This window comes from Prunus dulcis, chromosome 8, assembly GCF_902201215.1.
Source record: "Prunus dulcis chromosome 8, ALMONDv2, whole genome shotgun sequence".
Classification (NCBI taxonomy): Eukaryota; Viridiplantae; Streptophyta; class Magnoliopsida; order Rosales; family Rosaceae; genus Prunus; species Prunus dulcis.
In genome coordinates, this window is record NC_047657.1 from 19,938,997 (window position 1) to 19,952,025 (window position 13,029).

The window sequence follows — 13,029 nt, forward strand, 5'->3', positions numbered from 1 at the left end:
CTCACGAGCAACTTCGTAGTGGGTCACCTATCTTGGGATTGCTCTAGCCCCCAACTCGCTTAACTTCAGAGTTCCTACGACTCCGAAGCCAGTGAGCTCCCAAAAGGCCTCATGCTAGATGAATTCGGGTGTGCACATATAAGGCACATCACCCCCTCTCCGTTGATTGATGTGAGATCTTACAATCCACCCCCCTTAAGGGCCCGACGTCTACGTCGGCACACTCACACCACACGGCAGAGTGGCTCTGATATCAAATTGTCACATCCTGGGATCAACTTCGCCGGAGCACGATATTGTCCGCTTTGGGCCCCCCTCTCTGCCCTCACGATTTTGTTTCTGGGAGCGCACGAGCAACTTTCCAGTGGGTCACCCATCCTGGTATTGCTCTAGCCCCCAACTCGCTTAACTTCGGAGTTCCTACGACTCCGAAGCCAGTGAGCTCCCAAAAGGCCTCGTGCTAGATGGATGCGGGTGTGCACATATAAGGCACATCACCCCATCTCCGCTGGTTGATGTGGGATCTTACAACTCGTGACACAATTTTATGTGCATTAATAGGGTAAATTTTCAGTTATGCTCGGATATGTATTCTTCTTCAATATAAAAGTATTTATAAGGAAATACAAAGATGTATTAACCCTAAATATAATAAGAAATAAATATAAATTAGAACATAAAATAAATCTCAATTATAATACGACTAGATAAATTGGTAAGTAACCAAAATTCTAACTAAGTAAGGACTCGCCAACACTCCCCCTCAAGTTGGCGCAAATATGTTTTGCAAGCCCAAATTGACAAGAGAGTCATAGAACATCACACTTGACGTTAACCAAATCAAACAACTGTAGAGAAGGTCATAATTGTAGGGAAGGTTTTGGCGTAAACCATAAGTGAAACAATTGACAAACCAAATCAAAGTTCGCATTAGAAACACAAGAGTAAACCTTAACAAATAGGGCACATAGCAGACCATTCGACATTAGCCAAACCAAACGGGTTTTGTTCATGGAAAATGAGACTTGGGGATGGGAAATCAATTGTTTTCTCATGTTTGGTAAGTCCAGGCATGAGAAATTGTTGTTTGACCCATGGGAAAGTAGAGGGGAAAGTGAAGTCATCTTCCCAACTTGGGTTTTATTTTCCCTCCTTATGGTAAAGTCTGGGAAAAATGAGCCAATATTAAATAAACATTTTTCATGACCATTTTATCCCTATTAACAATTTAGAATTACAATATATCATTAAATGCTTTTTTTTATTTGATTTAATATGAATATAATTGAAAATTTATACAAACTTTGTTTTCCATTTCTATTCAAAACAAACATGGAAAAGAAAATAAAGTGATATTTTTCGGTTATTTTCCCAGCATTACCAAACTTGGGAAATGAATATTCCATTTCCCATCAATTGGGAAATGATTTCCCCTCAAATTCATTCCGTAAACCAAACGGGGCCTAAGTGTGACAATGTTATTGGAGAGAGTTTTGATGATGTGACTCACATATTTTAAAATTTCAAAGTTGTTGATTGTTGGAAATACTCTTACTTTGACATAGTAATGTGTAAACAAAAAACTTGATTCATAAATAAAGGAGTTATATTTTAAGTTTTTAGCTCATAATATACGTGGGTAAATTCCAATTAAATGAGAATACTGAATCAGTTAAATTAAATGTCAAGTTATTTAACAAAATAATTTAATGAATTGAGTTAATGTTGACAATTTCGATATAGAAACGAAATGACACCACAGTTGAAGCAAATTACATAAAATATTATAATTAACTCAATAATATATCATGATCAATTTTCTCCACTAAAAATTTTTATGGCAAGATTTTAACGAGGCAACTTTGTAGCACCTAGAGAGATGAGGACCTCTCTGGTTGTATTATGATGTTTTCAATATGAATGAAAGTTCTTGACTTGATCAAGGGAAAAAAAAACTCAATAATATAAGAAAGTAAAAATAATTTTATGAAGAATTAAAAACTCATTTTTTTGGCAAAGAATTGTTGTTCTTTGCACACAGAGTAGACGTCGGTTAAGGGGAAAAAACAAACAAACAAAAGAGGTAAAAATAGATGGATAGAAATGTAGCAGAATTTTCACCCAAAAAAAGAAGAAAGAAATGTAGTAGAATTCCTCTACATCACAACATGCATCAGTATGGTCCTTTACATTTCATCAGATCATAATCGGTCCCGGAGAAAAAGGACCCAAATCCACATACATGTACCCGGGGTCCCATCCCCTTCTCGCAACATAGATTCCTAATACCGGGACCCACACTCCACAATGGACGTGTCAAGGAAGTATTCGGGCCCCGCTCCCCGTAATTCGCGTACAGCGTACACCCCCCGAATGTAGCACGCGATTGGTCCAAATAAGAACCAAAGTCAACACTAAATGAAAAGCAATTGACTCGTTTGTTTTTATCAAGACCTCAGTCGTCACGAAGCTCATGACTATCCAGCGCACGTAGAGCTTACTGCGTCCGAACATTGCTCTCCTGAGAAAAGGACCGAGGCGCGCGGGAGACTAATAAGCGACTTACTCGTTCTGCTCCTCCGCTTTTGCAAAAGAGCAAATAGAGACATTTCCAATCCCCTTCCCTTTCTTTTCGTTAAGCAGAGAGAAGACGAGAGGGTTCCGACAATGGCGTCACCGTCGTCCCCAACGTCGTCGTGCAGCTCCTCCTACTCCTCGTCGTTTTCGAACGCCAAATTCTCGTCTCTTCCAGTAATGGCGCTCCGCGAAAAAATCGTGGAGAAAATTCTCGATAATCGCGTCACTCTCATTGTCGGCGAGACTGGTTGTGGTACACTCCTTACTCTCTTACTCCGTACGGTTCTGCGGTTTTACTATCGCGAACTATTTCGTACTTCGTCATGTATTCTCTTTTATGCAGGCCGTTTGGTTCCCGAGAAAACTGAGAAGAAAAATAGTGCGGTGTTCACAAAACGCCGCATTTCTGATTTTTGTTTTCTAATTGTTATTCGTGCTGTTAATTTGTTTTGTTTGGTTTAATCAAAGGGAAAAGCTCGCAAGTTCCGCAGTTTCTTCTAGAGGCGAATTTGAAGCCCATTCTATGTACACAGCCTAGGAGATTCGCCGTAGTAGCTGTTGCTAAAATGGTGGCAAAAGCTCGAAATTGTGAAATTGGTGGAGAGGTTGGATATCACATCGGCCATTCAAAGCACTTATCACCAAGGTGTGTTAACTTATGTCCCATTTTCTAATAATCTTTTCTAATTTTCATTTGAGAGTGTGTGTTACGTTACGTTTGTGTTCATTTCTTTATTTGCTTTAATGTTTTTGCAGGTCTTCGATTGTTTTTAAAACTGCTGGAGTTCTATTGGATGAAATGCGAGATAAGGGGATGCATGCGCTTGATTACAAGGTCATTGTTCTTGATGAAGTGCATGAAAGATCGGTGGAATCCGATCTTGTTCTTGTTTGTGTGAAGCAGTTTATGATGAGGAATAACAACTTGAGGTCGACTTCTACCTGCCTTTTTCTTATATGGATGTTCGAGCTTTTCCTACATTTAGGCTTATTTTATACTTGGCTGTTTCTGCGTACATTCTCTAGGAACAGCACAATTATGTATTCCATACGCAAGCATAATTTCCTTGGGCTTTCGTTACACGAGAATCTAATGGATTTATGAATTTTCAGGGTGGTTTTGATGTCTGCAACTGCTGATATTGCAAGATACAAGGATTACTTTAAGGATCTTGGCAGAGGTGAACGAGTGGAAGTGCTTGCAATCCCTACGTCCAATCAGAAAGCCATTTTTCAGCGAAGGGTTTCTTATCTTGAAGAGGCATTTACTTGTACTCTTTACTGGAAATATTATGTTTATTCTAGGGAACCTAACTCAATTAATGCTTCTTTTTGCCCGCCTTCATCATCTGAGGCACTCTTATTGGTGTTGAGCATGATGCTTTGATCCCAAGATCTTGATAATACAATATAGGGTGTAACTTACGGATCTCTGTTTAGAAAAATAACAAATGAGAGTAGCCTTTAGTTATTGCATTGGCGAGAGAATATTGTCTGCCAGATGTAGAATTGGTATATAAATGTGTCAGGAACAAGAGTCTGTACAATTTGTTTTGAAGAGATTTAGTAGGTAAGTACGTAAGTGTTTTGAAAAGATTTAATAGGTAAGTAAATAAGAGCTAATAAAACAAATGTAAAAGATGGAAGCTATAAATTTTACGGAGATGAGGCGACATTTCTCTACGACACTGTGTACCATCAATAAAAAATGCTTTAGAATAAAATAGTAAAGTTAATATTGAATTTATGTCAACTTCCAAAAACATCACCTTCGGTTTAAATCATGAAAAAGGTGAACTAATTGAAACACTAGGTCAGGGGGCCAGTTTTAGAGTTCACAATAGCACATGAATTATATATGGAAACCCATTTCATTTATATAAGTGATGGTTCTGTGATTCTTTCCTGAACAGGTTGCTGATCTTCTCAATATCAATTCAGAGTCGCTTTCTGCTAGTTATTGTTCAGGTCCAAGTCCTTCTATGGCCAAAGCTGATATTAAGGCTAAAGTGCACAAACTTATTCATGATTTGGTGTTGCATATTCATGAGCATGAACCAGACATTGAAAAGAGCATTTTGATTTTTCTTCCAACATACTATGCACTGGAGCAGCAATGGTTCCTTCTGAAGCCATTTAGTTCATCTTTTAAAGTTCACATTTTACATAGCAGCATTGACACTGAACAAGCTCTCATGACTATGAAGATTTGGAAATCCCATCGTAAAGTATGTTTGATATCCTAGCTGCGTCATTTTTTTTTTTTTTTGATGTGGTTGTTTTTGTACGGGTGCTGTTGGTTCTAACAAAATGTAAGGGTAGTTTAATCCCAATACTTTTCCTTTGCTAGACATGACTGTAACTATAGCTGCAAATAAAGTTAGTTTGAGATATTTAGGATGTAGATTAGTGCGCCCCCCCCCCCCCCCCAAAAAAAAAAAAAAAAATCTGGTTGATTTTTTCCTCCATTATATCTTTATCTTCACACTTATGGTTGTTTCTGAAAACAATAATCTGCACAGGTGATACTGGCCACAAATATTGCAGAGTCGTCAGTAACAATACCCAAGGTGGCCTATGTTATTGATTCATGCCGATCTTTACAAGTTTTTTGGAACAGTTATCAGAAAAAGGAATCTGCAAAGCTTGTTTGGGTTTCTAAGTCTCAGGTATTGAAGGAATCTAACTGGATGATTAATTTTTTGGTTTCTTGATTCCTTACTTTAGGTTTATGCTGCAGGCCGATCAGCGTAGAGGGAGAACTGGTCGAACTTGTGATGGCCATATTTATCGGTTGGTTACTAGACCATTTTTCATCCTGTTTGACGAATATGAGGGTCCCTCTGTACTGAGGTTATCATTGCGGCTGCAAGTGCTTCAGATCTGCTGTGCTGAATCTAAGGCCATTAATGATCCCAAAGGTATGCTGTTCTTTGTCATTGTTTTCATCCTTGCATTTAGGTTTTGATAATTTGCTTTACTCTCATTGGAGTGATTCATCACTCATCAGGAAAAAAGAAGAAGATTTCTTTAGTCTTTGTATTGATATGCCAAACAAGGGATTCCGTCTAGTTTTTGGATGGATGATGTAACAGAGTAATTGAGAAAGACAAGGAACACACGTTTTGTGGCTAATTAGGCAAGACAAAGGAAACCTGACCAACATTCTATATCTTGATTATCTGTTGGTGTGGTCCTTGAACCTGATATAAGATTTTCTCGAACTTTGTTGAAGGCTTAAGGGTTGAGTTGGTCTTTGACCAAGGTTGCAGTACTTTTCTCTACTCGTCGCATTTCTATTTAGAAAACTACAAGCCCTTTTCCTTTTATTTTTAAAAAAGTAAACTATAGAATCTGGTTTGATGCATAAGCTATAGTTGTTGGAAGACTGTTTCTGTAACGGTACTGAAGTTCAAGATCATGCTAGGTGTGAGTTAAACTTGACATCACAAGTTAAGGTGATATTCAGCATGTTGTCTGCTACATTAAGCATGTTCTTTTACAGAAGGCTTTAGTGTGTTTCTAAGACATGGAGCTTTGGTGTCAGCTTTGTTGCAGAAGGCTTTAGATCAACCACATCCTGAAGTTGTTGAAGATGCATTGGATTTGCTTGTTCATATGCAAGCATTAGAAAAAACATCTCCAAGGGGCCGGTATGAGCCGACATTTTACGGGAGGTTGCTTTGCAGTTTGTCATTGTCTTTTGATGCTTCTGTGGTTGTACTCAAGTTTGGAGACATTGGAATGCTGCGTGAAGGCATTCTTCTGGGCATATTAATGGACACACAGCCTCTACCTATCCTTCGTCCTTTTGGAGATGAAATTTTGGTATTAACTGTTAAATGTATAAATTTTGTAGATTTTGGATTTGCTTGATTGCTTGAGAATTGACCTTTGATATAGTTAATTCTACAATTCAGTTTGCAGAATATGCTGACAGCTACTTTTGTGGAGATGATGGCAATACTGGCCTAACTGGTAGGAAGGAGATGGTATTCATGGCAAACTTGTGCGCATTTCAATTTTGGCAACGTGTTTTCAAGGTATATTGTACATGAACTTTCACAATGCTTATTAGTGTGCACGTACATTTGTAAAGCCCACTGGGAGTACATTTTGTGTATGATTTAAACATTTTGCTTTACCCTAAAGGATAACCACCGTGTTGAGCATTTGAAGCAACTTCTTAAGTTTGATGAGATGAAAGCTACTGCGTTCCTGCTTCCCGAGATTGAAGAAGATTGGTGCTCTTTCCATAATCTTGTGCAGTCATCACTAAAACATGTATCTGAAATATGTATGTTGTACATTGCTATTACATCAGCATACTTTATTGTCTTCCTAGTAATCATCCGCTGACAATATTCATTGCTCCATCAGTCTGGAATTTTTCTGGTACAGTAGAGTGGCATTAGTTATTTCAGGTGTCTTTTTTTCAGATGAAGATATACTAGATTCAGTGCACCGGTATCGGCCCAAGTTTTTGTCTACATCTAATGGCCTTCCATCCTACTATGATCCTTATGAATTTGAGCATATATGCCTCCTTACATGTCAACAACCAAATGAAGATACAGATGCTCTTGCTACAGATGATAAACACCTTGAGCCATCTAGTGAAACAATGAAATGTGTTGCTGTACCTTTTGTTGCTCCAAATAACTTCCAAAACAATGATGTGGCCAAAAAGTTGGCAACCATAATGAAACAGGTCCTCTCATCTGCATACCTCTTGTGCATTTTCCTTACATGATCATTCCCTTACTTCTCACGTTTTGCAGATACGAGTCCAGCATACAGAAGATTTATCTAGTAATCAGGATTTAGATGTTGATGATGGCTATCATGTCAATGGGGAGGCTTCTATTTGTATATATTTTGTTAATGGATCCTGCAACAAGGGCAGTCAATGCCTGTTTTCTCATTCACTTAAAGCAAAGAGACCCCCATGCAAATTTTTCTATTCTGCCCAGGTATAAAAAAATTCACAGCTTTAGTCAGTTCTATGTGGCCTTTTAAGATGTTTGTATAGCTATCTCTTTGGTACTTGTATAGTTATGGGATGTACATAGTTTTAAATTGTTAAAAGTTTTGGGATGACATTTCCTGTTATTGTCCTTGGCACTCTCTGATCTGTTCCAAGATTAGGCATTTAAAAGGTGAAATTATGGAGGAATTTTCAGAGAATGATTTCTTAAGGTTTATCTTCCATAAAAGTTCTAGGAAGTTAATTGTTACTGTGATGCATATCTGCAGACTTATGGTTAAAGGCTTGTATTATAATCCGTTTTATGACACTAGGAGTTGTTAAGAATTGGTGGGGCTGCCTGGCTGAAAACTTGTCTTATGCAGCACAACATTCTTTGATAAATTTTTGGCTTGAATATCAACTTTCTGAGTACTGCCTAGTCGCACACCTTGCTTGTGGTATAATATCTATTTTCTTTCTAATAATTACAGGGTTGTCGATATGGAGCGTCATGCTTCTTTTCTCATGATGAGAGTTCATCAGCGACATCATCTAACTCAACTTTATGCCTGCCAGAAGGTGGAGAAGCCAAAGCTACATCGCTTATACAATTGTTGCCCACTGATGGATGCATTCTCTTATTGGATGACACCAATCTACAATTTTCCTCAAATTTTGCTAGACATTATGATCCATCAAAAATAGTTTCTACCACTGGTTTGTCAGACACATCCATATTTGACTCATCACTGACTGGTGTCAAAATTTTGTGGGGGCTCTATCATCCATATGAGACAATCATTTCCAAAGCAGGGGAGAGCCAAATCCCATGGAACGAAGTTAAGTGTGTGCTATGGTTTCCTAATTTCGATAGCTACAGTGAGAACTTAGATAGACAGAAGCTTCTCTTGCAGAATTTCTTCGAGTATCTTGCCGTCCGAATGCTGGCTGATGACTTGGACAATGTGCGAGTTATTCTCACTATGAACAATATCAGGTTTGCACAGCTGCAGGTAATAATGACACTGCAAACTGTTTGCACCCCCGCTAATTTTTTGTAGAAATAGCAAATTTAAAGAGATGGCAAAGACTTTCTTTATCGAACAACTTGCTTATTTGGTTGCAGTGCGCACTACTCGGCACATGCACATTACACATTGCACCTTGCACTCGCAAGTTTATTTAAATTCTTTTGAAAATCTAGTTCTTGGTGCCTGCAGTGTCAACTTGCTGTTCTGATACATGTATAATAAACATGTACATAACATAGAGGAGAAGGATGAGGGTTTGATTTTACATAATAATAATGATGGTTGTGTGATGTTTTAAGGCATTTGGTTATGATCGTTTCAGGTGGAAAAGTTGGGCAGGGAGAGCTTCCTCTTCCTTACAGAGTCATTTCCATTTGATGACGCCAGCTTTGGGGAGTTGCCAGACAAAGTCAGCACAAACAAGCCGATGATGGTTTCGAGGCCCATTTCCTACGTTTTCGACTTGCACCGACCTTCAGACATTCAGTTTGGTGACTATGCAGCCGGACTTCACAGTTTTCTTCATCATGAGATCCAGGAAGATGTGTAAAAAGTCATCATCTGCTGGACCTGTATAATAAGCTTTACTAGTTACTAAGATTTGGCAGTCGGATTATCGATAGATATTACCTTTTCTTACTTAGGTCTTCAAATGTTCCCTATTTACCCAAATTCTGAACTTTCTGTTTTCCTAGTATTATTAACTCCTCATCAAACTCTGGAAGTATATTTTTGATAAACAATTTTTGCTCAAAATAGAAAATGATTTTTAAACTCACGCTTCTCTTTTACAAATTCCAAATCTGAAATAGATATGAAGATTTAAATTTTGCAAACGCGAGGTTCAGTGTGAAATGACAGACTTCAGGTGAATGCAGTAACGAATGCTGTGGTCGGACTAAACAAATTTTTGTTTCATTAACTTTTTACTTTGGCCTTGATTTATTTGAAGGATGAGGACGTGACGCGTGTTAAGGTGGGTCACATTTCCCGCGCGTGGGAGCTGTATTCTTTTCCCTTACCAGGAAAAGACAAAAGAAAATTATGAAATGATATAGGAATTAATTTATTTCTAAGAAATCTGAGAAATGTGAAGCTCCTGGAATGCAATTAGCTGAAGCTGATCTTCCTCATCTCCATGTTTGTACGCAAGGCTGTAAACCCTAAACCCTCACAGGATTCCCATTATAAAACAAAATCCTATGTCACACAAAGCCCTAGAACACCGGCACCCCATCGATTCGTGCGCATTTCAGCTCCATAGCTGGAGACCTTTTCATCTGCATCAACAGACCACACCTACCTCCAAAACCCTAGACTCCGATCCCTCCCTCCCCAACCCCAAACCCTACAACTCCTCTTCCAATGGCCTGGTGGTCCACACCAAGCGTCCTTGCCTATCCAACCGAGCGACCTCGTTTTCAATCGACGCCATCGACATGTCTCGGTTGACCTTGGTCGACGACGACAGGACGATCTCCGGTGGCCATCACAATAGGCACGGCAGCTTTCGATTCATTGCGAAGAAGAGGCGGCGCCACGGGTCCAGGTCAGTTTCGGGTCGGAGCAGCGATCGGAGTGGGACCCGGAGGTGCTGCTCGGTCGGGGCTTCGGCTGCGTACGGTACGTGCTCGGATTTTCCGGTGGCGGTGGGTACGGACTCCAGTGGTGAGCTGTTTGGGAATGGGGATGCAAATTGGGCATCGGATGTGAGTGAAGCTAGGAATTCGAGGAAGGAGAGAGATGGAGGTGGGAGTGGAGAGAAGGAGAATCTGGGTATTGGGTTTGGGCCCATTGGGGGTTTTGATGTTCAGGGGAATGAGTCCGGGTACGGCAGCGAACCGGGTTACCGAGGGGATGCGGAGTTCGGGTACGGCGATGAGCTTGATGAGGAGGAGGAGGATACTCGTCTGTTGTTTTGGGGTGATCAATTTGGAGGTACATTTTGAACAAACGTTGTTTCATTTGAAGCACGATGAAGCATTGCAGATTTTGTGCAAATTTTTAGTTTCATTCTAGTAAAAGTTGTATAGTTGCAGATTGGTGAATTATATTACATATCTTTAGTTCTCTGCAGTGTTTCTAGTTTCGATATTCAAGTTTGCTTGGTAGATAGAATCTGAACATAAACTTTGGCAGCAGGATCTTAGTTGGAACTTTGAATATAAATGGATAAAGTAGGTGGCATAACCAATGATGCATTTGAACATGGTAGGCAGTAATCAGAAAAGTATTAACAAGCAAAGCCATAGTTTTATTTTCTAGTCCGGATTGAAGTGAATTTGACTGACTTTCCTTCGTGAACTTTGGTGATAGTTTCATAACACCGTAGTTCTTTACTCTATCAGAATGATTGCTGGCACTAGTTTAGTCTCTGTGCATACGGGTGTGAATTTATGGGGTTTACCATTGTTCTTTCATTTTTCGAATATGTGTATCACCACTGGACAACAGCATTATGATCTAAGTTGAAAACCCTCAACAGATATTCATGTTTCACATTCTTTGTCTTAACTCGTAGACCATTGGTTTTGCTGTTATCGGCTTGTTTATATAATTTATTCTTCTTTATCAGTTATCAACTCTATTAATTATCAACTTTATTCCTGGCAACATAGGCAAATGGTGCCGCTATGGATATGAGAAAAGGGAATAAGGGACCAGTAGAACAAGAAGAATAGCATAAAGTAGTTTAGGAGATTACAGAATCTTCTACTTTGCTTACGTCTTTTGATTATGTTATATACATGCATTCATGAGATTTTGAATTTTGGTTTTCCAAGTCGTTTGATTCAACTGGAGATATGCTGATGGGTCCTTTTCTTGCTCCAGATGCTGATTCCATGATGGAGATTGTGGGGGAAAATACATTCGTCGATCAAAAATCTCATCACAGATGTCGGCGTAAGAAGCACGACTGCAGAATGGTTGATACGCTGAGGTAACTGAATCAGTTGGAGAATACAAATGGCTTCTTTGTATCATCAAGGCATCAGCTTTCTATTGAGAAGGATGTCGGCTTCTGGATGGAATCCGTGTATGCATGATCTAATCACTGCATGACCACATTCTGTCACTTCTTAGGTCCATTTTGACAGTGAGAGGGTTTGGGATATATATCATCGAATGGTTTTGGATTCATGTCGCGATGTCGCTTTATGTAATTTATGCTTAAAGGATTTTGACTGTACATTGTAGTATAGTGTGTTATTCCCAAAGTTGCCAACTGATTGGAAATTTTCATTAATATGTACATTGTGAAATGAATGTCTTCTGCTATTTTTGTGTTTCTGAGTTCAGATCAGATATAAGAAATGTGAACTTTAGAGAAAAATAGATAAAGAGCCCACATCCCTATATACGGGCTTAACAATTATTGACTGGCCCAAAATAAAGCCAGGTTGCTGAAAATGTGAAGTTCACTAAAGTAGCCCATGCATCATATCTAAACAAGACTGATGCCCTGTGGGATGACAAGACGACATCGTTTTGTTGGGGGTGACCAGTAGTAGCTTAAAAATTTCAAAACACGGCCTGAAGCAGAGAGAGAGGACTGAGAGGGGGAGAGAGGGGGCTTAGATGGCGAGAGCAGAAGCATTGAACGCGTACAGGGCGCTGCTAAGAGCGACTCGGAAGTCGTTCGCCGGAGACACACCGATGCTAAAGGGGTCGGCGGCGGAGGTCCGCAAGAAGTTCGAAGAGAATAGGCACGTGACCTCGGATGTGGAGATCCAGAGACTCCTGGAAGAGGCACGCGAGGCCTCCCTTTTCATCACCCAAATGATCGTCCAGGCTAAGCTCAATTCTCGCGGCGGTTACGGTAAACTTTCATTTCCAATGAAATCATCTCTCTCGTGAATAAATCCCATATCTAATTAACCAGAAGTTGTTGTATGTCGTTGAATGCCCTTGTCATGCCTAGAAGGTGTTTGTTAAATTGCTCCTTTGGCTGCTTTCCTATACTTTTATTTACCATTTGCTTGTTTGCTTTTATTGTTGTTATGTCGAAATCTGATAACCTTTTGTGTCAATGACAATGAAGCTCCAATAAGATGGCTACTTAGATTTAGCTTTGAATTTTATGAGAAAGCTTCCAAATTGATTTGTTTACATTCAAACACTGATTGATTTATGCAGAAGTGAAGGCAGACAAAGATCATGCGGGAGCAACGCTTGAGGTTCCTTCTGAAGAACTTCTTCCCAAGTCTTGAGAAGCAAAGGCTTTTTCACTCGCAATTTATGGCGGCGTGCGGCTTGAGGGTTTTGGTGCTTTGCGGTGCCCCATTCCATTTGGTTGTCTAGGAAGTTTTCAAGAATTAGTTATAAGTTGAGCCATTGTTCTTAAACAATTTGTTGTTTTTCGATAAGTAAATGGAATGATTTCAGGGATCTAATGGTCTTCATTTCACTGTATTTTTCATCTTTGTTCCGAAACAGTTCATAAGAGTCCAA

The 13,029-nt window shown here is 39.4% G+C and overlaps 3 protein-coding genes across 3 annotated transcripts; all 3 read left to right on the forward strand.

Moving 5' to 3' along the window:
* Positions 1-2,572: 2,572 nt before the first annotated feature.
* On the forward strand, positions 2,573-9,317 carry LOC117638812 (DExH-box ATP-dependent RNA helicase DExH8). The gene is made up of 14 exons (XM_034373945.1): positions 2,573-2,830; positions 3,046-3,223; positions 3,334-3,507; positions 3,691-3,838; positions 4,491-4,805; positions 5,100-5,246; positions 5,318-5,498; positions 6,125-6,405; positions 6,498-6,620; positions 6,730-6,874; positions 7,017-7,288; positions 7,359-7,550; positions 8,038-8,559; positions 8,900-9,317. Exons 1-14 carry the CDS (start codon positions 2,668-2,670, stop codon positions 9,125-9,127), a joined length of 3,069 nt encoding a protein of 1,022 aa, XP_034229836.1. The 5' UTR covers positions 2,573-2,667; the 3' UTR covers positions 9,128-9,317.
* A 319-nt stretch (positions 9,318-9,636) lies between these two features.
* Positions 9,637-11,866, forward strand: LOC117637939. The gene is made up of 2 exons (XM_034372992.1): positions 9,637-10,515; positions 11,410-11,866. Exons 1-2 carry the CDS (start codon positions 9,780-9,782, stop codon positions 11,520-11,522), a joined length of 849 nt encoding a protein of 282 aa, XP_034228883.1. The 5' UTR covers positions 9,637-9,779; the 3' UTR covers positions 11,523-11,866.
* Positions 11,867-11,962: 96 nt separating this feature from the next.
* Positions 11,963-12,968, forward strand: LOC117637940 (mitochondrial zinc maintenance protein 1, mitochondrial). Its single transcript, XM_034372993.1, has 2 exons — positions 11,963-12,397; positions 12,715-12,968. Exons 1-2 carry the CDS (start codon positions 12,157-12,159, stop codon positions 12,786-12,788), a joined length of 315 nt encoding a protein of 104 aa, XP_034228884.1. The 5' UTR covers positions 11,963-12,156; the 3' UTR covers positions 12,789-12,968.
* Positions 12,969-13,029: the final 61 nt, after the last annotated feature.